General features: G+C 42.1%; 3 protein-coding genes across 3 annotated transcripts; 2 read left to right on the top strand and 1 right to left on the bottom strand.

Annotated features, from left to right (window-relative positions):
* Positions 1 to 3920: 3920 nt before the first annotated feature.
* LOC102372933 (olfactory receptor 49-like) lies at positions 3921 to 10287 on the top strand. The gene is made up of 2 exons (XM_006037412.1): positions 3921 to 3947; positions 9327 to 10287. The coding sequence occupies exon 2, from the start codon at positions 9337 to 9339 to the stop codon at positions 10285 to 10287; it is 951 nt and encodes a 316-aa protein (XP_006037474.1). The 5' UTR covers positions 3921 to 3947; positions 9327 to 9336.
* A 6692-nt stretch (positions 10288 to 16979) lies between these two features.
* On the top strand, positions 16980 to 18480 carry LOC102372688 (olfactory receptor 49-like). Its single transcript, XM_006037411.1, has one exon. The coding sequence runs from the start codon at positions 17536 to 17538 to the stop codon at positions 18478 to 18480; it is 945 nt and encodes a 314-aa protein (XP_006037473.1). The 5' UTR covers positions 16980 to 17535.
* Positions 18481 to 25237: 6757 nt separating this feature from the next.
* Positions 25238 to 26203, bottom strand: LOC102372434 (olfactory receptor 49-like). Its single transcript, XM_006037410.1, has one exon. It carries the CDS (start codon positions 26201 to 26203, stop codon positions 25238 to 25240), a length of 966 nt encoding a protein of 321 aa, XP_006037472.1.
* Positions 26204 to 26903: the final 700 nt, after the last annotated feature.

The following is a 26903-nucleotide window of genomic DNA, read 5'->3' as shown; positions in this document are numbered from 1 at the left end:
CTTTAATGGAGATCTTGAGATCTTCTGGATGACAATAAATTCATTTTGAGGCATTGCATCTGGTCCTGAACCTGTTGCTTAATGCTTGAGAAATACTTCAAAGGAAATAGGGTGTCCCCGGAAAATTAGAATCTCCTCTAAAGACACTTTCTTGTTAGCAGCAAACTCTATTTGTTCGCTAAAGTGCAGTGAAAATGGATATGACATAAGATCATCTCACTCTTCAGTTCTGCAGCTTCTTGTAGCTCAGGGTCTTAGATCATGTGTTGAATTGTCTAAAATGATAAAAAGAACTAGAAAATTATTTCTTTGTTAATGTTTTGCAGGTGCTCTTTAAGATAATGTAGGATTGCTGTGCATTAAGAAGTTTCTCCTACATTGGCTAGGCATATATACCATTTAGCTTTGTTGGCATTATTTCATTGCTCATTAGCAGGTCTCTCAAGAGACACCAATGCAACTTCTCCATGGAATCCCAAGAATTGTCTTTTCTTTATCTGTTGAGTGATCTTTATGGTTTGACAATGCTTAATCCATACAAGCAGCTCCACACACACACACCAAACAGTAACACTTATTCTCATGGAGATATGTGCATTCAGGAGGTCCTACGGTTCAAGATTCAGGAGCAGGTACATTTGTTTGCTTGGATTTTTCAAGGAACATTGGGTATAAGCTCTCCCCACCTCCCCCACCCACACTGACCCAGAAGCTGAAGAAAGAAAACTGAATAGGTCACAGCTTTCATCATCGGTATGTCACTTCCTTGGTAGGAGTGCATCTCAGGAAATTCTATTCACCACACTTGTGTATAGTGATTTGGCCACTTGCACCTAGGACGAACCAATCGCAAGCACTGGTACAGGCTGGGCAGCAGCTGGGTAGTAAAGAACTGGAAAAGGTTACCAAGAATCTCCATCCTTGGAGGTTTTTAATACCTAGGTAGACAAGGTATTGGCTGGGATGATATAATTTGGTATGGTCCTACTTTGAGCATGGGTGGATTACATGACCTACTGAGGTCCCTACCAACCCTAAGGTTTTATAAAGAACCTTAAGAGTTCATTCATGAAGATTTTGGTGACATTTAGAAAAGTGAATTTGGAAAATGTGTGTGTGTTTTTTTCCAGACCAGCTCTCAAATCAAAATACCAGGAGAAGAGGTCAAGTTCTGATTGCTCCCAAAAGTGTTTTTTTTTTTGTTTTGTTTTGTTTTTTTAATTCTTTTTGGAAGCTCGTGTCAATCCAAAACATCTTTAGAGGTTTCATTTCCATTTTTGTGGAGAGAGGTTTCATCCTGTTAACACACTTTACTTTTAAGAAACAGGCCAGATTGTAGCTCAGGTACCTACACATTTTGTAGTTTTATTACACATGCAATGTAGATGTGCAAGTGTTCACATTCACACACTTGCTGAAGATACAACACTGTCAGGGTAGTTACAGAGCTATACATACATGTTCTGAAGTATAGGTACCTAAAACAGATGCAAGAGGAAGAGAATGAAGGCTTGGACAAACCCATCTGTTAGCACTAAGTTGTTAGGGTGTTGTCTAGTCTACAGAAAACTCATGTTCAAGGCCCACACAACCAGAAAGAGTTTGAGTTGTGTCTCTCCCAAGTTCCCAAAACAGCACTGAGACTGAAGATAGGCATCCTGAAGTCCTCTTCTTGAAGCTGCCCACCCATATCTCATTGTTAATAGTCATTGCTTGAAGCCAATACAGAGCAGAGAGAAAGATTCTACCCCAGCAGGAACAAGCAACTAGACTAGAGCCCAAGACTCCCTATAGTCTATAATGGCATCTATCTCCCTAAAACACATCCTTTTTCTTAACTTTCTGCCTCTTGCCTCCATATACACCCCTCTCTTGGTTGTCTGGGGAGCCAGCTTCAAGAGAAAAAGAAAAGCAACTGCCTTATGCCTAATCTGTTCACAGGACTATGTTGGGCCAGTTGAAAGTCAGAACCAACACTCAAGAACCAGAAAATTAGGGAAAAAAGTCATCAGCATCCCAAAACAGCACAGAGGAGCACCTACCCTGTTAAATAGCCAGCTAGCCACTAAGCAGGCTGCTGATTATATGTACCTAGCACCACCCATGGCAGGCTCTGAAGCCAGCTGGTGGTATTTGATAAATAGCAGCCAGGCCCACTTAGAGAATCAGGACTAGCTCGGAGCTAATTAGCTTGCTTGCTGCCCTGACTCCTCAGTACTTTTGCATCTCTTCTTATGTACTTCTCTGCTTCTTTCAGTACCTAATATCTATGCAAATGCTGGCCCTCAGCTCCCCCAGAGTTCTACAAACCCCTTTCTTTGCCTGTATTTGCTTCTACTTCCAGGGCCATTCCTTGATTTTGGAAACTTGGTGACTGGACATGCTTATTGGCTGCAATCAGAAGAGTTCTAGGCATGGATCAAATCCTGCTTAAGTCCAATGACTGGGGTTGTGATAATAGGATAATTGGAATAGCAATAACAGGATAACAGAAAACCAATTAACACTCCCCTGACTGAATCTGCCCTGATGTTTTCTAGCTGCAGATCAAAAAACATTTCAATATGGAGCCATCTCAGAACAGGAAAATGTTCTTTTGAGTAAGGCCTCCAACAGCAAGTCAGAAGATTGGTCTATCTATTGTCTTCTAGGGCTGTCCGTTCCCCTGACACCTATAGGAATAAGGGGTATTGCAAGGTAGCAATGGAATGAAATTAAGTGAGTTTTAGGGCTGGCAGCAGAAATTGATGGCTATTTCAAAAGCTTCCAGGGACTTGTTCAAAACTTCCAAGATGACAATAGACAGTTAAAAAATAGGTGACTAAGTGTTCCTAACTTGCACTGAGAATGCCCACTAGTTTTGGTATAGGGAAGAGGGGGAAAAAAAGGGTTTGCAACCTTCTAAGAAGTGCCTTCATTGTGATGCTCCATAATCTCCCCTGAGAAGTGTTTTCCTCAAAGAAGGAAGATGCACAAAAGAGAAAATAAAAGTTGAATCAAACAGTAGGTGTTTCCAGTTCTGCAAGCAATCAGGGGTCATCTGTCAACACACGTGCAGCAAGGGAAGTACAGTCTGCAAAGAATTAGTAACAATCATTATATATACACCTGGATTCTGAGTAAAAAACATTTCCTTCCAGGGTCGCCTCATTTGGTCCTTTAAAGTGACACTTCCCTAAATATGCAATTTCCATCAAAGAACATCAAAGAAAGGGGATCTAGCATCAAGACTAAGGGGCTAGAAGCTCAGAACCAGACAGCCCTCACTTCTGACAGTGGGAGAACCAGTTCTGGGTCCTATTCCCAAGAGCACAAAAGCTTTTTTTGCATTATAGAATCACCGCAGAAATTGCAAAGCAGACATACCCAGAGAAGGCTACATTGTGCCCAGCTGAAATGAGATTTTGTAGGCATGCACTTTTTTAAAAGCATGCATATTAGATTTTGGGTTGGGGAGATGGTTCACTATTTTTCAAAGTGGATTGGGTGTCTATTACCTCCTCTGTGGTACAACCATTTAATAAAGGTAAAAGAACAACAAAATAAAGCACCAATGTAGCGGGGGGGCGGGGAGGTGGTCGGTGGGGGAGGAAGGGAGTTGTGTGGACACAATCATGTAAAAGAAGTGTGTGGTATTACTATTCCATGACTATGTGGTCATGCAAGCAGTTAAAAGAGACACATGTCCTTAATAGTCATTTTACTGGAAGCACGGTGTCACAGGGCACCTCGGTGCTCTGCTCCTAGAGAGGGGAAACTGCCAGGGAGAGAGCCCTGGCAGGGAATAAGGAGCACAGCTGTGGGTTGCCTGGGGCAACCAGGAGGTCAGCTGACTGGAAGGGGCAGGGCCTGGCCCTCATAAAGCCCAGGGCTGAGGCCAGGCTGGCAGTTCCCTGCCAGCAGCTAGAGGAGCTTGAGCTCCTGGAGTTAAGATGTGAGAACCACAGGTACTCCTCAAGGAGAGTAAGGAAGGCAGCTCTAAGATGTGTGAGCAACATGGTTGTAGCCAGGTGGTTTTAAGTTATGTTATAGCCTAGGGGTTTGTGTTTTGCTTTGCGGTTATACCGGTGGCTTGGGTGAGGCTATTAGGGGTTAGAGGAGGCCTCATGTGGGACCCAGTATAGCGTGGGGATCCCAGTGCCAGTAAGGGCGTAGTGTGTGGGGGGGGGCATAGACCCCAGCCCCAGGAGGGGCACTACTGAGAAGCCCAGTGTGAGCGTGGCAAGTCCCAGAGAAGGGATGCTACTGAGAAGCCCTAGTGCGGGCATGGTGAGCCCCTGAGGAAGGGCGTAGTGCTGCGGTAAACCTTGGAGACAGGCGTTGCACTGCAGTGAACCCTGGAGAGAGGGGGTAGTAGTGTGGTGAGCCCTGGAGAAAGGGGGTAGCAGTGCAGTGGGCCCGAGAGACAGGTGGCTTGGCAGAGAAGTCCCAGAGTGGGCACAGAAGTCCCCAGGAGAGGGGCGGCTTTATCGAGAAGGACCCTGAGAGGGGCGCCACTACAGAGAAGGCCCAGAGTGGGTGCAGAGAGCCCTAGGAAAAGGGCAGAATTGGAGAGAGAGCCCCAACAGAGGGGCAGCATTATAAAGAAGGCCCAGAGTGGGCACAGAGAGCCCCAAGAGAGGGGCAGGACTAGAGAGAGGGCCCCAAGAGAGGGGCAGTATTCTTAAGAAGTCCCAGGAGAGAGGGCGGCGGTACCGAGAAGGCCCAGAGTGGGCATAGAGAGCCCCAGGAGCCGGGCGGCAGTACAGAGAAGGCCCGGGAGCCGGGCGTGAGAGCAGACCAAGAGACCGAACAACGTCTAGTCCAACTGTGAGGATTGGGGAGCGGAATCGGGGGGGGTTGGCGGCAAGCAACGCACAAAAGCACCCATCATCCAGTGAGACCCACGGAGAGTCAGGGAAACCACGGAGACAGAGGTCCCAACGAACCATGTCCAAGAGGGCATAAGGCAGCCTCCCAAACTTATATAAACATCAGACGTGGCGGGCGAGAATCGGAGGGTGCCCTTGGACCAGCTTGGCATGGGGGAAGGGGCCTTAAGGAGATCAAGGCCCTCCTGGAGGACCCCAGCCCGTGACACAAGGCATTACCATATTTGCTTCACTCTAGCCCAGGGGTGGGCAAAATGTGGTCCACAAGCCAGATGTGGCCTGCCCGACCAGTCGATCCAGGCCGCGGGGTCCCTAAAAATGTAGAAAATTAATATTAATCTGCCCCAGGATGCCTATGATGTGGCTCTTGATGGCTTGCCAAAACTCAGTAAGTGGCCCTCCACCCGAAATAATTGTCCATAGAAGCAACCAGGAAATGCATCATGATAAAAGCTCCCTGTCTGGCTGGCTCTCAAATAGCGGTTATTGCTTTTGTTCATCAAGGAAGAAAAGTCATTTAAAAACCTCCTTGTTTCCGTTTCCTGAAAACTTTGAATAGGTCCCTCAGAAAAATGTCCCAATATTCAAATATGCAAACAAAATAAATCAATGCCTTCCCTGTGAGGAGGCGCGAGAGGGGGACAAAAAAGAAACAAGCAAAAAAAACCCCAAAAGCTCTGCTTTGACCCCAATGACCACCTTTTTCACAATATATAGTACTGCTGATGTGAGGTCTAATTGTCTCAATGTCCAGTGCTTTTCAAAGCAAAGATTTAAAGCCCTGAATTAGAACAGTTCATGTTTTTGCTGTGACACTTCTTACAACTGTTATTGGTTGAGGCTGGTGATCCACAGGAAGCATCTATGCTTTAGTCCTCAGTATTTCACATTAAAAAGGCACATGGGCTGAAAACCTTTTGGGAGAGCAATCAATGACACTGGTAGGGAGGGCGTGAGATACCAAATAAGTCACTACAAACGTTCCTGAAGTAGTAAATAGTTATCGTTTTCAGGTTCTGCTCATTGGTATTCTCCCATGTCTTGAATTTGGTAAGTAAAGTTGGATGGTTATATATTTCTAAAAAATCTGAGGATTTTTAAGTCAAAGGTAGTATGTTAAGATATACCAGATAAGGATCCAGCGTATAGGTTCTGTTGGACCCCGACTCCATGCGGCGCCCAGCGCCTAGGGAGACAAGGGTCCAAGTGCTCATGGATCCTGGTTTGCATTAGCCAGAGCAGAGCAGGGAGCAAACACCAGCACACATTGCTTGCGACACCTTTATTCAGAATGGAGACAGCTTCAGACAAGGATCCCTCACAGACACCCAGCCCATGAACCAGGGGACCTGCATTGAACATTAGTTCTTTTCACATTTTATACAGCTTGGTTCATTCAAATTAATATTCACCCCACCTGTGTCCCTCCTATGTTCCACCCATTTCTCCTCCTATCTTAAGCTCCGCCTCTGTTTATTGTTTGCTTCATTAGCATGGAATTCCCTATGCATTTCATTCATTTACATGCCTCTCTGCTAACAGCGCATGTATAAGACTTTGACCCCCATTGCTTTCGGTCACGTGCAGTTTCTCGCTGGTTCTTTCTGGTTTTCTTGCTGACTTCAGCACCATCTCCAAGGCCACATTTCTTCTTTTGCCTCCTGATGATAGCTGGTGGGCTGCATTCTATTTTTACCCAACCCATCATGCACTTTGCACCATATCCTTTTGTTAAGTATCCACTTAAGCATTAGAGAAATTAGTTGCTTTTAATAAATCATCCAGCCTTGTGACCAGCAGCTTTTGCTGAGACACAGGAAAAAACTTTTTTTCAGCTGCACACCCAGCACTCCCCAAAATCTAAATCATTCCCCCAACACCCAAAATTCATATCATTACCCTAACAGATACTGTTGAGAGGAAAGAACGGGCATGCATCTACTGATGCATCTCAAGCAAGACTAAGGATGTAATCCTCCTGCTTGATGAGGCCACAGCTGTAGTACTGCATCCAGTCCTGGGCACCACACTTCAGGAAGGATGTGGAGAAGCTTGAGAGAGTGCAAAGGAGGGCTACAGGTATGGTTAGAAGTCTGCAGAGCAAGCCATACAATGAGAGACTGAGAGAGATGGATCTGTTTAGCCTGGAGAAGAGAAGACTAAGAGGGGACTTGGTGGCAGCTTATCAATATATAGAGAGTGCATATCAGGAATTGGAAGAACATCTGTTCACCAGGGCTCCCCAGGGGAAGACTAGGACTAATGGTCATAAATTGCTAGGAGACCACTTTTGATTACACATAAAGAAAAACTTCTTTACAACTCAAGTGTCAAAGGTCTGGAATACACTCCCTCAGAGGTGGTACAATTACCTACTCTGGATATCGTCAAAAAACTCCTTGATGCACACCTTGCAGGGGGCATCTGACCCCAGCAATCGATCCTGCCCAAGTACAGGGTGGCTGGACCTGATGATCTCAAGAGGTCTCTTCCAGCCCCTAACACGTCTGAAACCTGAATTCTGACCTCTGTCTGGACCTCGGACACATATACCAAAGGGAGCACAAGTGGGTCATATCATACAGTAGAGAAGTAAGGGGGGACATTTTCAAAGACAAAGGGAATGTCCAATTCTCACTATCAGAAATCATGACCATGCCCACAGAGGTCTGACTTTAATACAGAGGTTTTTCCTTTATTCATCAAACAAAAAAATAAACACAGAAACGAATCTTCTTTTGTTTCTTTGTTTTTCTTCATGTAATTGCCTTTCCTGCAAACTTGGAGGTTGTGACTAAAATGAAATAATATGCAAATCTTGTCAGTCAATGCAACGAAAGGTTTCCCTATGAGAAGAAAACCAAGGGGGAAAATACTCCACATTAACCAAATTTTTAGAGCCAAGAAAAGAATTGTAGAACTTTTATTCGTGTTTCTTATAATGTGCACAGACAGCTGTGGTCCAAATTAGCCAACTGGTTCCTGATTGATACCTCTATTAGGTATCAAACACCTGGGAAGGGCAACCATTGACTAGTGCAGGGTTTGCAGCCTTTTGCCAGTGCAGGCAGAGCTTGCAATCTGGTCATGTGTGTGGACTGGAAGACTTGGTCTTCTCCCCCTCACACCACCTGGGGTGGGCAGCTGCCTCTCACTCTCACTGCAGGTTCCTGGACACTGCAGAAATGGAAGTGCAGACACCACAATGCAAAAGGCTCCCTGGTGTAAGGGAAGGATGGCAGCTCAGTGCCACCATCCCCCATGCCAGACTGGGCCTTTGTGGGCCAGATTGGATCTCTTTGTGAGCCACAAGTTGCTCAGGGCTAATTATTTGCATAAAATGTAAAAAAACAGACAGAGAGACTGATATCGTGTCTACCTGTCTTCATGTTTAGCATTTTACAAAGCAAATATAAAAAGTCTTAAATTGAGAGACTTCCATTTTTATGATGATCATTCTTATTCTTGTCTATCCTAACAAAACACCTATGGTTTAGTCACAAATATTTTCCATTAAAAAGTTGCGTGGCATTATTATTTTGGAGGTGGGGCTGATAGGGGAGCCTGGAACAGCCTGAGTGACAAGAGTCATATTTCAGGAACTCCATTAATGAAGCAGAAAATAGTTTTCATTTTAAGGACTGTCCAAATGTGTTCTCATGTCTTGAATTTGGTACATATGGCAGGATCGTTTTGAATTTTAAGAAGTGAAAGGAGAAAATAAATAGTAATGAATTGTTTCTAAAAAAAAAAGAGAACATTAATATATTTAATTTTCTTGGAAAAATTCCAAAGTTTTATTTTATGTTAAATCTGGGGGGGTTTGGGGGTATAAAATACCAGCTCATGACACATTTTCATTTAAATTATTCCCTAAATTCAAAGATTAGGAATCAAACCTAACTTTCCTTTTCACAAATGACAACCCCAAAAGGTATAGTTTTCTAAATGGTTACTAAAATACCCTTTCATTTCCTATAGTTTCTCAATAGTTTTCCACTGACATAAAACAGTATTCACAAGTAGAGAAATTAAATTCCAAATGGAGAGCCAAGGAAAGATGGCAGACCACATAGTCCAAAGTTTCAGGAGAAAAAATAATCTAGATTTCTCCAACACCACCGTCTCCCATAATATGTCCCAATGAGGCAATGGCTCTCATTAGCCATCCGGCTGCTGATTGGTGCTGAGCTAGCTACGAGCCATGTGAAGAGGGGAAATTCTCTGCAATGTTTTTCAAAGGTGATGACAAAAGCAGTCAATGCTGTTGATGCTGTGATTAACTGTCCCCGTGTTCATTGCTTTAAAAAGCACAAATTTAAAGTCCTAAATTTGAACCCAGAATAAAGCATGAACTGCCATCCCCATCTTTCATGGTTAACAGCTGCATTACTTCTGCTCATGAACTTCAGAGGGATACTCTCAGCATCTCATTCCCTTTTTTATGATTCAAAGGACCCTGAAAATGGAGAATCAGACTGAGATGACAGAATTTATCCTCTTGGGTTTTGTTGTTGAACGCTGGCTGGAGATCCTACTCTTTGTTGCAATCCTGCTAACTTACTTCTTGATACTGCTGGGGAACATTGTCATCATCTTCATCACACTGGTGGACACTCATCTCAAAACCCCCATGTATTTCTTCCTTCGAAACTACTCCCTCATGGAAATCCCTTTCACCTTTGTTGTCATTCCTAAGATGCTCTCCAACCTTTTGGCAGAGAGAAAAACCATTTCCCTTCCTGGATGTTTCATTCAGGCTTTTTTCTTTTTCTTCCTGGGAACCAATGGCCTTTTCTATCTGTCTGTCATGTCGTTTGATAGGTATGTAGCTGTCTGCAACCCATTACGGTATGCCACCATCATGAATGCTAGGGTCTGTTTCCAGTTGCTGATGGATTCATGGGGAGTTAGTTTCCTTTTAGTTCTTCCACCCTCAGTGATGACCACCAAACTGAAATTCTGTGGTCCCAACATCATCAACCACTTCTTCTGTGATACCACCCCTCTCTTGCAACTCTCCTGCCAGGATACAAGACTAATAGAAGTAATGACTTTGTTTGCTGCAGTATTCACCTTACTCAGTACTTTGGCAATCAACATCGCCTCTTATCTCCGAATCATCGGCACCATCCTGCGCATCCCGTCTGCTGCAGGACGGAAAAATGCTTTCTCCACCTGCTCTGCTCACCTGACTGTTGTGTCTGTGTTGTACGGCAGCTGCATAGGCAGGTACATCAGACCCCCAGAAAACAGAGGGGAAGAGTTTGATAAAGTGTTGGCTCTTCTCTACACCCTGGGCATCCAGATCTTCAATCCCTTCATATACACACTCAGGAACAAGCAAGTCAAAGAGGCCTTGATGAAGACTTTCAAGAGGGTGAGCTTTAGAATTCCCATCCGCAAAGGTGTTTAGGCACTTTACTCTATTACAATATAAGGACATCAATGCGTTGAACTTTTAATTTTTGATAAGGAGGAAAGCACCATTTTTTGTCTATAATTCTTTCAGTTGTTACTTTTGCATTATTTGGACAATGGTGCTTATTTATATTTGAGAGGTGTTATGGTGAAGAGATGAAGGGATCTTGTTACAGCCTCAAAATAATTAAATGTTCTTCTTGACCTGTGCCAGAGGATGCCTCAAGTGAACTCAGTTCTGATGGGTAACTTGTCATTCAGTTTGGTAAGAAAGACCAAAACAGGGTATAATTTTTTTATATGATGGTTTCTTATTTGCAATCTCTGGGTTTATCATATAGGGCAGAATGCTATTTCATTGTGGTTATCTAAGTGGCTATTTTTTTGGTCGTCTACATAGTATTTTTGGCAGCCATATACAAGTACTATTCTGTTCCTGAATGTGTAGCCCACTCACATGGACCACTGTGCATGTGCATGTTTAGATGCCTAAATATCTTTTTGATAGGCAAGATTTTTTGTGGGTGATATCTTTTATTGAAATTAAATGGTTGGGGTAAATGGACAAGCTTTTGAATGATTGAAAGGCATGGATAAAGAATGCCTTGCATTTGAAAGCTCCTCTAACAATATTCCAGCCAAGCCATTGGTGCAATAAAAGATATCACCCACAAAAATCCTTCATTCTCGCATAATTGCTTGAAAATCACAGCTATAACATCACTCCAACGTTACTAGATACTTGTGTAAATTTAGATCTTAAGGAGTCTAACTCTTATTTGCAAATAGGAGTTATACATTAATAACACTAAAGTGTTCTTGAAAGTTAATGGACCACAGGTTTCTAAGAGTCTAAGTCACTTTAAAAAATGAATTGCGAACTATGTGAGTGGTATTTGGATAGCTGAAGCAAAAAATAAATAAAAAACCAAACAAACAGAAAAAAAAAATGCCTGTGACACTTCATGCTGCCATGCTATAGTGTCCAGCTTTCAAGTTCAGCTAAATTTGCTTTTATCATGCGCTTAGAAGAGTGCTGGTACATACATGCACTCATGAAAAAGAGGTTGCTCCATATTGAAAAGACATGCTTAGTATGAGAGAGTGATCCTTAGTCAGGAAGTATTTTAGTTGTGATCAGATGTCCTCAGCAATGCAATACTGGCTTGCACCACAGAGAAGATCTGCTGCACAGTGAGAAAGGAGACATACTCAGGACACACAACAGTGAGGTAAGAAGAGCAGTAGCTAGCCCATCTTTCTCTAGACGAGCCGGTCAGCCTTTTTTGTAGAAGACCATTGACTATGAGAGTACAACCAAAAACCCTAAGCCAGAATCCCAGGTGGCAGAAAGCAGTTAGAGCAACAGTTAACACAGCGGATCAAAGCTCCAGCTAACTGGAATAAGTACAGTTTAATTCAGTGCCATTCAGATAACCAAAATCCCAAACATATTTTTTCAAAAAAGTATAATGGGCTTCTCAAGAATATTTGTCTACACACAGAGAGGCATTAAGAGGATTATTCAAAGGTGAAATCATTGGCATAAGATACAGGGAGGGATGGATGGATTATATAGGATTCAGAGAGACACACATGCGGATAAGTATGTATGGGGCAGAGATGTAAACAGCTAGGCGTGTATTGTAAACACAGTGGGCGTGTATTGAGGCAAGAGTGAGAGAGAGACAGGCATACACATGCATAGTTATGGGGAGAGAGAGGCATAGAGACAGTGCATAATGAATTAGGCGTACAAATAAATATGTATGGGGAGAGGCACAGACAGAGACTAAGATCAATGGAAAATATTTGGACTTCCTGTGTGCTGTCCCTGATTTGTGTATGTATACGCATACACAAACACACATCAAACCATCGTGCCCTTGAGGTCTCTAGGAGCAGAGGAAGAGATGACTCACATGACAGGAGAGGGGCTGCTTTTTTATCAATCTAAGTTTCTGAACAGCTCTATTAAATGCTATTTTGCTTTTGGGGGTTAGATTTAATAGCACAGGAACCCCCTCTGTTCCTATGGCTTATAAAATGAGCTGGGAGGGCAAGGCAGAGAGTAGTGAATGCAGACCTTCCCAATACTGACCTCCCCATACCTCATGCATCTTTGTGGCCAGGCAGGGACTAGAAATCAGACTGGTTAAAAAAGTGAGCAATTCAGTATCACTTAAATACATTCCTCCTGGGGATTCCCATGAGTTGGGAGTTGGTATCTCCTGCGGGGCTTGTTAATGAGGAATGGAAATAATGCTGTTCATCCTAATATGCCTACCAAGTGCGAGAGAACCTTTTTGCTAGGGTCGAGCAATTCTCCATTATCTCCTCATACTATTTCAGACAAGCTGTTAAACTGCTCAACTTCCTTGGATCAAGATTAAGACTATCCACAATTGACATGCGTCTTGTGGTTAAAGGAGGCCAAAGCTTTTCAAGGACAGACTATGCAATACGTTTTCCAGAACACTTCCATGCACACGGCAGGCAGAACACAGTAAAAGATTAACAAGAAAGCCTCTTCAGAGGAGGCTTTGCTAGCCTGGTAAGAGTTTGATTGCCTGAAACATTTCTTGGACATCTGGTGATGACTTCAAGACCCAATACAATACCCCAAGATGAATTCATAGACTAAAAATAGACCACCAAGTTCCCCTAGGAGAAAGCTTTTGTTTTGGTATCCTACAGATATACTAACCATTGTCCCACCCTAATTATCCACAAAATACTACATTAACACTGCCCCAGGACAATCAAGGTTAATTCCAGTTAAGTGCCATTGTAAATGATTGTTGTAGTCAGGTTCGATGTAAATCAAGACCCTGGAGAGTCAGCCCTGGATTAAACTAGTGGTCTCTTTTTAGCCATAGATACCCAAGAAAATCCCCAGATTAGTGTCCCAAGAACACCAAATGCTCCAGACACAAAAAAGGGCTTCAGGCATGGAAAACATGATGTGTAAGGAAAGCTGGAAAAACTGGGATCATTTAGTCTGGAGCTGAGATGACCTAGGTGGGATGTGATCACTGACTGCAAGTATAACAAGTCTCCCTGACACTGCGTCTATGTGGGGAAATCTCCTGCTCATCTGCTGACAGACTGCTTATGGTCAAGTGAATGACTGTAAATAGCTCATATTTAGTCTCTTTCTCTTTTGTGCACTTAATTACTTGGAGGAAAATAATTCTCAAAGGAAGGGACAGCGCACAACAATCAGAGGACTTCTGAAATGGCCACGGGCTGGATTAGAATTACAATTAGCTGCCTCAGTCCACTTAGATACCCCATGGGGGTGAAATAAAACCTAGCCCCGTGCTCAGACATTGCTTCAAGAGATGAATAGTCTTTGGCAACATTTTGATATTTTAAAAGTGTGGACAATAGAAATGGATGCAGTATTCCAGTAAGGACTACATCACTGCCAAATGTACAGTGATATAACTAGAGTTACTTGAAAATTATGCAATGTAATGTTATTTTACTGGACAATGCTGATCTAACAATATAGTTTTGTTTCAACCAGCTCACGCTGCAACTTCAAACCTCCTATTAACTCTTCCTTTAATACATATCCAAAAGACACATTGGCCTTTTCATCCCCAGAGCTGCTGTAGGAGAATTATGGTATTTACTAAAATTCCCAAATATTTTCAGAGCTTTCCAAGATGGAGTCTTTCCCCTTTTCCTAAATTATAGATCTGATTTGCATTCCTGGTTCCTAGTTGTTAGACCATATACTTTTCCATAAAGCGTTACAGATTTATTAAAAAAAAGTAAGTGTGGAAGGGAGTAGGGAGGGGCGCTTATTGTCCACTCCCCTTCTCGAGGCAGAATCATCCTTTCCTAAAGAAATCCAGACAAGTGTACTTTGTTTGGTTTTTTCCCTAAAGGATCCCTGCTTATAAGCCACTGAAAGGAAGGCCTTATAATAGGAACTGTCTGGCATCCTATAGTAATAGTTGGCGTGCTACCAGGCCTCCCTTTAATTCAAACTGTACCCTTTCTACCTCTACATCTGAATGGGTCATTTCTAAAATGACCATTATTTCTACTGTAATTTGTAAAACAAATTCTTGTAACATGTAAGCCTAATTCTTGTAACAAGTATGGAGTGAAGGCTCAGAACAGTTCTCATCCCCATTTATTATCTCTTTCTTATTAACCATTCAATAAGAAGGTGAGTGCTGCTTTTCTATCATAAAGTCTATAGGACCAGTCCTGCAGCTGTCAAAACACACTCTGGGCTGGAACCTCATGTCCTGTGGCTCAAAGCATTTAAAGGAGCATTGTTTTACAAGTTCACCGGAAATGGGAAAAATGGGTAGAATCAGTAACTGGTCAAAAACTACAGGTCAGCTTGGCAATTTATAAATGTCTTCTAATTTCAATTTATAAGCCCTGCAAACAGAGGGGCTTGCTGTGCCATTTAACTCTAATCCTCCAAAAGTGCTAACTGCATTTAATAGAGCAGGGCAATAACTTAGATTTTCCAAAAAGAAAGATAAAAAAAAATTGCCTGAAAAATATCAATAGGCATTGTCTCTCTTGTTATGAGACTCATCTCTTCCTCTTCTCCTAGATACCATAGTGGGATGAAGAATATGGTTTAATCTTTCTTTGTGTAGTAAACAGTATTGCCTGAGATGCATTGCTACCAAGGAAGTGACCTACAGATGATGAAAGAATATGGTCCATCCAGTTTGCCTTCTTCAGCTTTTGGGCTGGGTGGGGGAGAGGCAGGGAGAACTTATACCCAACGTTCCCTGAAAAATCCAAGCCAGCAAGTGTACCTGCTCCTAAATCCTGAACCCTAAGAACTACTGAAGGCACATATCTCCATTTGAAATCTCTGGGAATTTGGGGTCATTTGGAGCTATCTATTATAGCAGGATAACTCCAGAATCAATCCATACATTGTGAAGAGCAAAGGTAAAATACTTGCTACAACCCATGACACTTTCCACTGGTAAATCTTAGAGCTCTGTAGGGGACCCGAGTGCTTCTAGACCTCTCTGACTGACAGAGGTACTGGGGCACAGAGAGATGAAATGACTTCACTGAGGCCACTCCACCAAGACTGTGGCAGGGACAGAAACAGAAGCCAGGCCACTTAACCATTTGTCTTATACCCTGTTCACTCACCCACACCGCTAGAAATGTGTCCTGTCCTTTATTCACTTGCATTATCTGGGTAGAGGTGAATTAAAAAAAAACCCAAACTTTCGAAAGTAGGAGAAAAAGTGCCCTCCTTGGGGGTTTTAAGATGAACAGTTTCAATAGTGGGTTTTGGGGTTTTCAAAAAAGAAGGTAGGCTCCCCCCGGGGGGGGGGGGGGGTGGCATGTACACAGAGCTGCTTGCATGAATTAAGTTTTGTCAAAACATAAAGATCACTAGACAAATAAAAAAAAGACAATTCTTGGGATTCGATGGAGAAGTTGCATTGGTGTCTCTTGAGAGACCTGCTAATGAGCAATGAAATAATGCCAACAATGCTAAATGGTATATATGCCTAGCCAATGTAGGAGAAACTTCTTCTTAATGCAGAGCAATCCTACATTATCTTCAAGGGCGCCTGCAAAATATTAAGAAAATTACTGGTTTTTATAATTTTCCAGTTCTTTCATTCATCATTTTAGATCATTTCACCCCTAATGTAAGACCCTGAGCTACAAGGAGCTGCAGAACTGAAGAGTCAGAAGATCTTATGTAGTATCCACTCTCACTGCACTAAGGTGACAGAAAGCAGTTAGCCACTAACAAGAAAGTGTCTTTAAAGACAATGCTAATTTTCTGGGGACACCCCATTTCCTTGAAAGCATTTCTCAAGCATTAAGCAACAGGTTCAGGACCAGATGCAATGCCTCAAAATGAATTTATTCAGACCCAGAAGATCTCAAGAGCTCCGTCAAAGAACCTTTTGCTTGTCCATGCAAGAAGTGGTGAGTTTTTTGACATTATGCCTTTTGTTTTAGATACATTTTATAATGTGTGAGGAAGAACATATATTGCTCTACACGCTGACAACGGAAGAGGGAGGAAATAACCATCTTAAAGTGAAAAGAGACTGGAAAGGACAAAATTGGAACCTCCAATGTAGAGAGTGGCTCACTGAAAAAGATTTATTGACCTTTCAAATATTTTGAAATATCTTATTAAAAAATCCCACATGGGGATTATAATCAACATAACACCAGAAATAATAATTTTCACAGCCTCCACATCTATGGCATCCTATTTCCATGAGTTCTTTGTGCTAATTCTCAATATCAGTAGTTATTAAAGTAGCCATGGGCTGAAACCCATTGTACAAACACAAACTGAAAAGATATAATACTGCCTGCAATTGAAGAGGCAATTATTGGTGAAAAAATATTTTATTGGACTGGCTGCATGACTGGGATAGACATCATCATATGTTGCGGGTACATCCTTACAGCCCTGAGCCTTCTGTCAGGAAGAAAACACATTTTATAATTTTTCTTAAAGAAAATCAGAGATAATGATATTCCTGACATCTGCAGGATCCTTAAATATCTCAGCCCCAAAAAGTTACAGTTCTTTGATTCCCCAGTCACATACTAGTTTGCAGGCCTCTGCCCCAGGATCTCACTACACCTATAAAGAGAAAAAAAAGCATGACCTAGCTCAAGGATCTCCGAATCTTAACAGATTTGCTAGTTTTCATTCTTGAGAGTCCATGAAGACTCAAAAGACAGGCAATCAGATAGACTGCTGTACATAGATAGATGGATAGTTGTCCAAGAGGCTTTTTTCTATAATCACAGTATAGGGGCTGTTTTTATACTGCTGGTAATGATTTTTGCTTGTTTGATATATTCAAAGGCTGAAAGTAGCTTACTATAAACAAGCAATCCCCCAAGGAGTTTCCCCAAACTCCCCTAGAACTCCAGTGTTGAAATTGTGATACTAGAAAGGTAAAACATGATGGTCTTGTGTTCCTTTTTGCCACCTACACCAAATAGAAACTCTGCCCAATGAAGATGTACATTTTCTAGAGTTTGATTCTTGGAGTCCACATACATGGAAGGAGCGGGGGGTCATACTGGGAATAGAGAGTCCATTTTGACATGAACAATTTGACTGAATAGCAGCTATCCAGGGACAGAAGACAGGTGTGGGAATGTGTTTTCATGATTTCTCCTCATGAATGCTTCTTTGTCCTTTCTCTGTTAATCACTGCTTTATTTGTGTCTGCATAAAGATGAGCCACATATGGAGAACCGGACTGCAGTGATGGAGTTCATCCTCGTGGGTTTTCCCAGCAACCGTCAGCTACAGCCTCTGCTTTTTGTAGTGCTGCTTCTCACCTATGTCCTAACTGTAGCAGGGAATATTCTTATCATCATCGTCACTCTCGTGGACCATCGTCTCCAAACCCCCATGTACTTCTTTCTTAGAAACTTTTCTCTCCTCGAAATCGGCTTTACTTCTGCTGTCGTCCCCAAAGCCTTAGATATCCTTGCATCAAACCAAACAATTTCTTTACCAGCGTGTTTCACTCAGTGGTTTCTTTATTTCATGCTGGGCACTACAGAGTCCTTCCTGTTAGCAGCAATGTCCTTTGATAGATATGTGGCCATACGTAACCCTCTGCGCTATACCACCATCATGAACTCTCAAGTCAGGACCCTTCTGGTGCTGGGTTCCTGGATTGCAGGGTTCCTCCTCATTATTGGCCCTGCAATACTGCTCTTCCACAAGCCTTTCTGTGGCCCAAATGTCATTGACCATTTCTTTTGTGACAACTCTCCACTTCTTAAGCTTGCCTGTGGAGATACCAAGCTCTTGGAGTCTCTGAGTTTTGTTGTAGCTGTGTTTTCTTTGTTGGGCTGTTTCACTGTCACTGTTGTGTCTTATATTAGCATTGTCATCACAGTGATACAAATGCCTTCTGCTGCCAGAAGGCAGAAAGCTTTCTCCACTTGTGCCTCTCATCTGGTTGTGGTGTCCATCACCTATGGCAGCTGCATCTTCATGTATGTCAGGGCAACGAAGGACAGCGAGGTGGATGTCAGTAAGGGAGTGTCTGTTCTCAACACCATGGTGTCTCCTCTGCTCAACCCCTTCATTTATACCCTGAGGAACAAGCAGGTTCAGGCGGCTTTGAGGGACATTTTTAGCAAGGGTGGCATGTTTTCTAAAGAACGAAAAAAATAAATAACGCTCTCTCCCTTGGCCCTCTTCTCTTCATGTTTGAAAGTCCCACTAATCATGGGTTCTGGTCATCTACACTTTGCGGTATCTATGGGCACCATCCACAAGGGAAGCATCCATATGCCCAGCTCTCACCCTAAACAATGACATGTGCATTTTGCTTTCATTTCACTGTATTTCAGCCCAGGGCTCCCCTCTCTGTGCTCCTCTATTGACAACCTTCACCCTTGACCATTGGCAACTTCATAGTCTAGCTCTAGACTCCCACCCATTTCCTTGAGTATTTTTTTTTTTTTTTTTTTACTATGGGGCTGTAGTTGGGGTGGGGCGAGGTTAGTCTATTATTTTATATTATTAGTTTTTCCTTTAATCTCCCTTGGCTGAAGTGCACAGCTAATTCACCTAATAGGTACCAAGCTGTTAGGTACATAAAGCTGCTTCCATCCAGATATTACAGACATTCCCATCTACCATATATTTCCTGAGCTGGGTTGACATCTAGTCAGCCAGAAGTTATAAAACCCAGCTCCCCTGAAGCATGGGATATCCCTGATGATATTATAAGAAATGCAGTGCTACCTATATTGGTCACATGCCGTCTTATAAGAAGTCTGTGCCATTATTATTTAAAGCTAAACAATTTCCAGGTGAGGTTGACTAGTTCTCAAACTAGGGTTTCTTTAGAAACAGATTATTTTGTAATCTATCTTTTTGATGAATTATGCAGTGTTCTCATTTCTGTTTTTGATTTCCATCTTAAGTCAACGAGAGCGTTATTTCTGTTACATTTTGGCAATATTTGTCCTGCAACAAAGAGGGGTTCTGTGTAGTCTTTCCTAAATTCAAAGGTGCAACACATTTTGCTGAAAGGCAATAAATTGTAGCATGAGCTTGCCATTCCTTCTACTTCAATTATGCTTAGATGGAATTTAATGGAACCGTATTATTCATGAAGTGTTACGAACATTAGACAGCTCTTCATAAAAACATACAAGAAGACAGGATCAACAACTTCTAAATTTCATTTTGAACTAAAATCTAGTGCCATGTCCATGATTTGATTATAAATCTTCTAATCTATTATACCTGCTCAATTGTTTGCATGCCCTTTGACATGAAGATTATCCCTTAGAGTCTTACATTTTAGCATGGGAAGATTTTACAATTTGTATTCCAACATAATATAGTGCTCAATTCACTACTGATAGTCTCTGGCCTGTGTCATGAATAAGGGTCAGACTAATCAGGTCCTATCTGGACATAACAGCAAGGATGAGGTCCTCATTCAGTGGAAAGATTGTCCATTCTAATTAATTCAGTGTTAACTAGTCAGCCTCTTATCAACTGAGAATCTGGCATGAAACTCTCTTGGAGATAATGCAGAGCGTAGCAATGGGGCAAAAAAAAATGTGGAATGAGACCCAAAATAGTACACAGAAAATTCCATATTGCATCAGATCAGGTGTCCATCTGGCCTGAGATCATCTCTCAGACAGTCGCTAAAGTAAGAGCCTTCAACTAAATGAGAGTAGTTGTAGGATAGTCTCTCACAGCAGTTCTCCCCTTACTCTTTCCAATTACCAATTATCTTGCACCTTTGAACAAGAGGGTTTAGAGATGTTCTCCTCCATATCCAAGCCAGTATCTCTATGGACACTCTCATTACTTATTTGGACCTCTGATTGCTTCCATGAATAAGCCCTGTCAAGATATCTTTCCAGTGACTTATTATGACACGTAGACACTAAAAAAATGCATGCAGGCTTAGTTAGTTAATAGAGTTAAGGACCTGTCTCCAAAAGGGAATTTCTACCTACAGAAATGTCAGACTTGACTAGAAAAATAATCTTGATTGAAAATGGGAGAACACCCTGTTCCCACCCCACCTACTTTTTGCTATATGGTAAAATTCTAAAAATATTCAATTTGGTAGAACTGACTCCCTCTACACACTCCATATTTCCTTCTTGACTGTCAAATAAATATTCGCACTGATAATCCAATTTAAATTGATGAGATTGCAGGATGCTCTGGGCCTCCCTCCCTCTTTTCACCAGGCAGTCTGAGCTACAGAGCTGTGTAGTAGGGCTGTGCGAGGCTTCGGACCGTGCTTCAGATCCGGAGAAGCTTCAGATGCTTCAACATCCAAAGCAGCACGTCCGGATTCAAGCGCTGTCTTTGTTAGGCTTTCTGAAGCAGTTCAGAGTTTCCGAACCACTTTGGAAGAGCTTCGGAGCTGCCTCGGAGATTCGGCTGGAGGGTATAATGAGGAATCAATGAAATATCTATAACTTGGTTGTTTTTTGTCTGACATGGATAAAGCTCACAGGGATGGCAGCTTCTACTAAGGGCATGAAGCCTACCAAGTTTAAAGAAGATCAGCGCAGAAGTTTTGGGGGAACTGCACCGAAGATTCGTGAAGCAAAACTCATCGGGCACCTGCCTAGAGGAATTCTTTCTATTTCAATATCACCCTGGATGCGCAAAGCTCCGGACCAGGTTTCTGCTTCGATCTGGCCGAAGCAACTCCATGAGTTTTGCTTTCAGGAATTTGGGGTGCGTTGCTCCTGAACCACTGCACCAATCTTCTTGAGACAGAGGCTACCATCCCTGCACGTTTTATCCAAATCAGACAAAAAACAACCAAGTTATAGATATTTCATTGATTCCCCATTATACCCTAAGGCCAGATCTCTGAGACAGCTCCAAAGCTTTGAAGTTGCTTCGGCCAGATTGAAGCAGAAACCTGATCCGGAGCTCCGGATCGGATCAGTGGCATCCGAAGTGGCCGGATCCAAAGCTGGATTAAATCGCTGCCTACTCACACAGGTCTACTGCCTACGTGCACAGACCTACTGTGTAGCTGTAGATCTCTTCTCAAATTCACTTTGCTCATCCAGGGTGATACTGAAATAGAAAGAATTCCTCTAGGCAGGTGCCAGATGCAATTATTTTACTTTTCCTATGAGATAGTATTGGGAAATGTTGATTATGTAGTTCACCTGGAAGATTCTTGTGATAAAAGCTTCCAGTTGGTTAAAATCCTGCTTCCTCTCTAGAAAGGATTTCCGTTTGGATAAATACAAAGAAATCACACTGCAGAATCTATTGAGATGTTGGTTCCAATCTTTAGTTTTAGTAAAGTAAAAACTTGAACAATTTAAAAACTATAGTTTAGCCTATTTACGCTTTCCCCCCATTAATTAAAGTCACTATCGTAAGCAGCCCTGAGAAAGGAAAATCAGACTAGGGTGGCAGAGTTCATTCTGGTGGGGTTCCCCAGTACACAGGGAATATGTGTCCTCTTCTTTGTCCTCCTTCTCATCTACTTGGTTACAGTGACTGGAAACTTGTTTCTTATGGTCCTGATGCAGAGACTCTGCTCCCACATGTACTGCCTTCTGGGGAATGTGTCCTTCCTGGAAATTATGGCAACCACAGCCATTCTACCAAAGATGCTCTCAAGCATCCTTTTAGGAAGCGGTAACATCTCCTTTGCTTGCTGTATGACCCAGAACTAATTGTACTTATTACTGGTATGGCTGGGGAGTGGAGCTTGAGCTGAGCTGTGGTCAGGATGTACTTCTCCCACTAAGACTCGGCTAACTCTGCTTCCACCAGGAGCAAAGCCAGTCAAAGCAGTAGTGTGAGAACCCACAGCTTCCAGGAGCTGGGGCTGGAGCACTCATTGTGCCCATAGGGAGCCTGCTGTTCCCCTAAATCTTTGTCCTGCTCCTTCTCACAAGCCTGTAGTGGCAAGTCACAGCAGTTTAAGGGAGGAGCCATAAGAATAGGATTTTTTGCTTGGATGTGTGACTATGTCAACCATTGCTAAGCCGAGTAACATCTGTTTGGCTTAAAGCATAGGGCCTTGCAAGGCCCTTATAATCCTACCTAGAAGTTTGCCCAAGTTTCCATTTCTTCTAAGCTTCCTTTCTGTGTTTAGCTCATTGAAGAGGTCCCTGCTAAGCCAAACTGGTCTTCTGCCATACTTGCTAGTCTTTCTGCATGTTGGGATGGTAGACAAAAAGATTTTGCAACCAACAAATGATGAATGAATAATCATTCTAGATCATTTGTTAAGCTGAATGCAATCAATACAAACAATATCTTTTAGGGAAAAAAAAAAAAACTTTTCTGGAATTGTTAAGTCAAGGATGATTCTGCTCTGACAAGGGGTCTGGACAATATGCTAACCTCCCTAGTCCCTTCCACGCTTACATTTTTAGGAATCTGTAAATCTTTATGGCAGTGTATAAGGTCTAACAAGCAGGAACCAAGAACACAGATGAGATCTATAATTTAGGGAAAGGGGAAAGACTCCATTTTGGAAATCAGTATCTCTAAAAATATTTGGGAGTTTAAGTAAATACCATAATTGTACCAGGACAGCAATGGGACTCAAAAGGTCAATGTGTCTTTTAGATATGTATTAAAGGAAGAGCTTTTGAATTCAAGACATTCTTCACTAAGTCTGAGCAGTAAAAGCCAGCACAAGCATTGCCCTTTGTGTTTCTATATAGGATCGTGCTTTCAGTATCAAGGAATGCAGTCCAAATATACATGTTTCAGGGGCATTAATCATTATATAACCATTATGAATCATTATGTAATTCATATGAGTAAAGCACCCAGAAATCAAACATGAGGAGGAAAGTGTCAAAAAGAGAATAGATTCATAGATGTTGGGGTCGGAAGGAACCTCAATAGATCATCGAGAATGGAGATCCTTGTAATATTGCTAAAGAAGAAATAAAGGTACTCATGTAGTATCAAGGCACGATGATTGCAAATGTATATTTGAAGCTGATCAAATATCACTGCTTCCTGCTGTAAGACAGCACATTTCAGGGAGTAATGGAAAAAAAAGACAAATTAAAAAAAAAAAAAAGGAAATGGTCTCTGCTGCTATTGTTTCCTGTCTGTCTGTCTAGCAAACCTTGACCTTCAGTTGCCTAAATCTCTACCCTCATGAATATGTTTCATTAAGTATTAAACTATTAGTTTAATTTCCATCACTGTTTGATTTTCTCTATGGTGCACTCAGGTATAACGTTGATGGAGCCAGATAGACAGTGTAACTGTTACCTCTGTAACGATAAAAACATAGGAAAAATGCTGCAAAAATGCATAGCAATAAAAAAAATTGCAAAAATGCTGGGTCTTTTAAACCAGTTTCATTTAGGATTAACATTCTGCCAAATGAGGTAACATGTATTATTCCAGCATTCTGCAGAGATAACCATGTACATTCCTGACAGGCGAGCTCCCACCCACTTCGGAAGGATTTAGAAAGTACACTTCTCCCTAGTCTAAGATTTGTATTTCTTCTTTAGTAACTATAGTGATTTCAGACTGAACATGTCTCTGTGTGGTTTCTTCACATCAGTGATTCTGTACCATTTTATTCATGTCAGCGATACTGTTCTATTATGCCGTGGCATCTTGGGGTGTCAATTCTTTCAAGCACTTTTAGGTATGAAAACATGGTTCATAGGATAAACACAGAGGCCGTGTCCAGATGAGCACAGAGGTTTCGTTGCTTGGGGACAAGTAGCAGTGGCACACCTGTGTTAGTCCCAGAAGTCTTACCTGGGGTGCTGAGGGCCAGGAGAAACGTGCCCACAATGCTTCTGCAGCTGGGAACCTGGCTGGCAGCTGGAGCATGGCTCCGGCTGACCAGGCTCCAGTTTTGGGTGGCGATTGCTGTGTCTGTGCCTCTCCCCTTTTTTTCTGCGTGTGTTTTTTTTGACCGTGAGATCAACTGCGAGGTAACGGTGCGGGCAATGCCTGAATATGCAGTGTATGGCACCACAGATGGGTCACACACGGCCACACTCGTCTGGACACGGCCAGAGATTTCAAACAAGAATCCATAATGTTAAAAATATTCTGCCCTGTTGTGGTTTTTCTTTGCTCTCCGCAACAGGAGAACGCTTATATTTATTTATTTATTATTTTTTCTGTTGCCAAAAAAGAACAGTAAAAACTAGAGCTGGCATTTTTCAATGAGTATCTTTGGTCCATACAGTTTGAGAACCACTGCTTTGCACTATTCCAGTTGTGTACACAGGAAAAGACACAACATGAGTCAATATACAACCAAGAAGCTATATTCATATGAGAAGTATAATATCTAATGCACAATGGATAAGGGGGAGAGGAAGTGGAAAACAGTGAAACAGTTGGACAGTAATACCGAATAGAAGAGAGGGAAAAATAAAGAAAGAGTTATAATACGGAGTTGCCAGCCATTGCTGGGATTGCAGCAGCACACTTTGAAGGAGGATTTTGAAAGACAATGAGATGTCTTTCAGGAGAGTTACAAGTAGTAACATAAACATTACAACAAAAAAAACATTACAAAAAGACTAACAGCCCATCAAAGTCTAACAGCCTCACGACCAACTGGGCTGCATCCTTAAGTCCTGAGACGTCCCACTGCCATTGCCACTCAGGGTAGCAATGTAGCAGCCATCACATCTACCCACCTTTGACTTCCAAAGCTGAATGGCCTGGCACACTTCAGGGCTGAGTTAACCTGAGGTATTCCCTGGCACAGGTCCTGAAGAAGCTCTTATAACTTTCAGGCTATAACAAGATCTCTTAAAATCTTCACCGTAATACTCCCAAATTTAAGTAAGCATATACTATGAAACCAAGAATTGAAAGAATTATAGACACAAAAACATGCTTTCCTCCTTATCAAATTAAACATTTTTAGGGTTCATACTTCCAATGTCATTTATGTCCTTAAGTTCTAGTGGAGTAAGGGGCCTAAGTGCCTTTGGGGACGTGAACTAACGCTCAGCCTCTGGACAACGTTCCTCAAGGCCTGCTTGACTTGCTTGTTCCGGAGCGTGTATATGAAGGGGTTGAAAAGCTGGATGCCCAGGGTATAGAGAAGAGCCAACACTTTGTCAGACTCTTCCCCGCTGTTTTCTGGGGGTCTGATGTACCTACCTATGCAGCTTCCATACTGCACAGATATGACAATGAGGTGAGCAGAGCATGTGGAGAAAGTATTTTTCTGCCCTGCAGCAGATGGGATGTGCAGGATGGTGAAAATAATTTGGAGATAAGAGGCAAAGTTGATTGCCAAAGTACTGAGTAATGTGAATACAGCTACAAACAGGGTCACTAGTTTTACAAGCCGTGTATCCTGGCAGGAGAGTTGGAAGAGAGGGGTGGTATCGCAGAAGAAGTGGTTGATGATGTTGGGACCACAGAATTTCAGCTTGGCCGTCATCACTGAGGGTGGAAGGACTAAAAGGAAACTCACTGCCCAGGAACCCACCAACAACTGGAAACAGACCCTAGCATTCATAATGGTGGCATAACGCAAAGGGTTGCAGACAGCTATGTATCTGTCCAAACACATGATCGATAAATAGAAAAAGATATTGGTTCCCAGGAAGAAAAAGAAAAAAATCTGAATGAAACATCCAGGAAGGGAAATGGTTTTTCTCTCTGCCAAAAGGTTGGAGAGCATCTTAGGAATGACAACCAAAGTGTAAGTGATTTCCAAGAGGGAGTAGTTTCGAAGGAAGAAATACATGGGGGTTTTGAGATGGCTGTCCACTAACGTGATGAAGATGATGATCATGTTCCCCATCAGGATCAAGAAACAGGTGATCACGACAGCGACAAAGAGTAGGCTCTCTAGCCAGCGTTCAACAGCGAAACCCAAAAGGATAAACTCTGTCACATCTGTCAGATTCTCCATTTGCAGCTTCCTTCGAATCATGGAAAGGAAACAGGTTGAAGAGGAAGTCCTGGTGTAGTTTGTAAGCACAAGTAATGCAGCTATTAAATGTGAGAGAAGGAGGTTGCAGTTTATGCTTCATTCCAGGCTTTTATAGGACTTTAAAATCGTGCTTTGTAAAGCAATGAACATGGAGACACTTGGTCACAAAATCAACAGTATTTACTGCTTTTCTCATCACCTATGAAAAGCATTACAGAGAATTTCCCTTCCCTAAGTGGCTGGTAGCTAGCTCAGGAGCCAATCAGGAACCGGACGGTTACTAAGGGCCACTGCCTCACTGGGACATATTATGGGAGGTGGTGGTGATGGGGAAATCTAGGTTATTTTTTCTCCTGAAATTTTGGACTATGTGGAAGGTATTCTTTCCTTGTTTCTCAAATACTCTCCTCCTGAATATTATCCTATGTTAGTGAGAGACCGTAAAGAATCTGTAGTAAATGGAAAGGTATTTTTGTAACACTTTACATAACCAACATTTTAAGGTTCTCACTTGTGAAAATAACAGTAAAGTATTTTCTACTCAACAAAAAACTGAAAGTTAACATACAATAAAACGTGGGAAGATTTCTATAATAATTACAAATATTAATTTTCTCTGATTTTTTTTTTTTTTTTTTTTACGAAACAATTCATTATTTTTTGTTGTTTTCTTCTTTTC

This window comes from Alligator sinensis, unplaced genomic scaffold (genome assembly GCF_000455745.1).
Source record: "Alligator sinensis unplaced genomic scaffold, ASM45574v1 scaffold526_1, whole genome shotgun sequence".
NCBI classification, from domain to species: Eukaryota; Metazoa; Chordata; order Crocodylia; family Alligatoridae; genus Alligator; species Alligator sinensis.
This window is presented reverse-complemented; position numbering and strand designations above follow the sequence as displayed.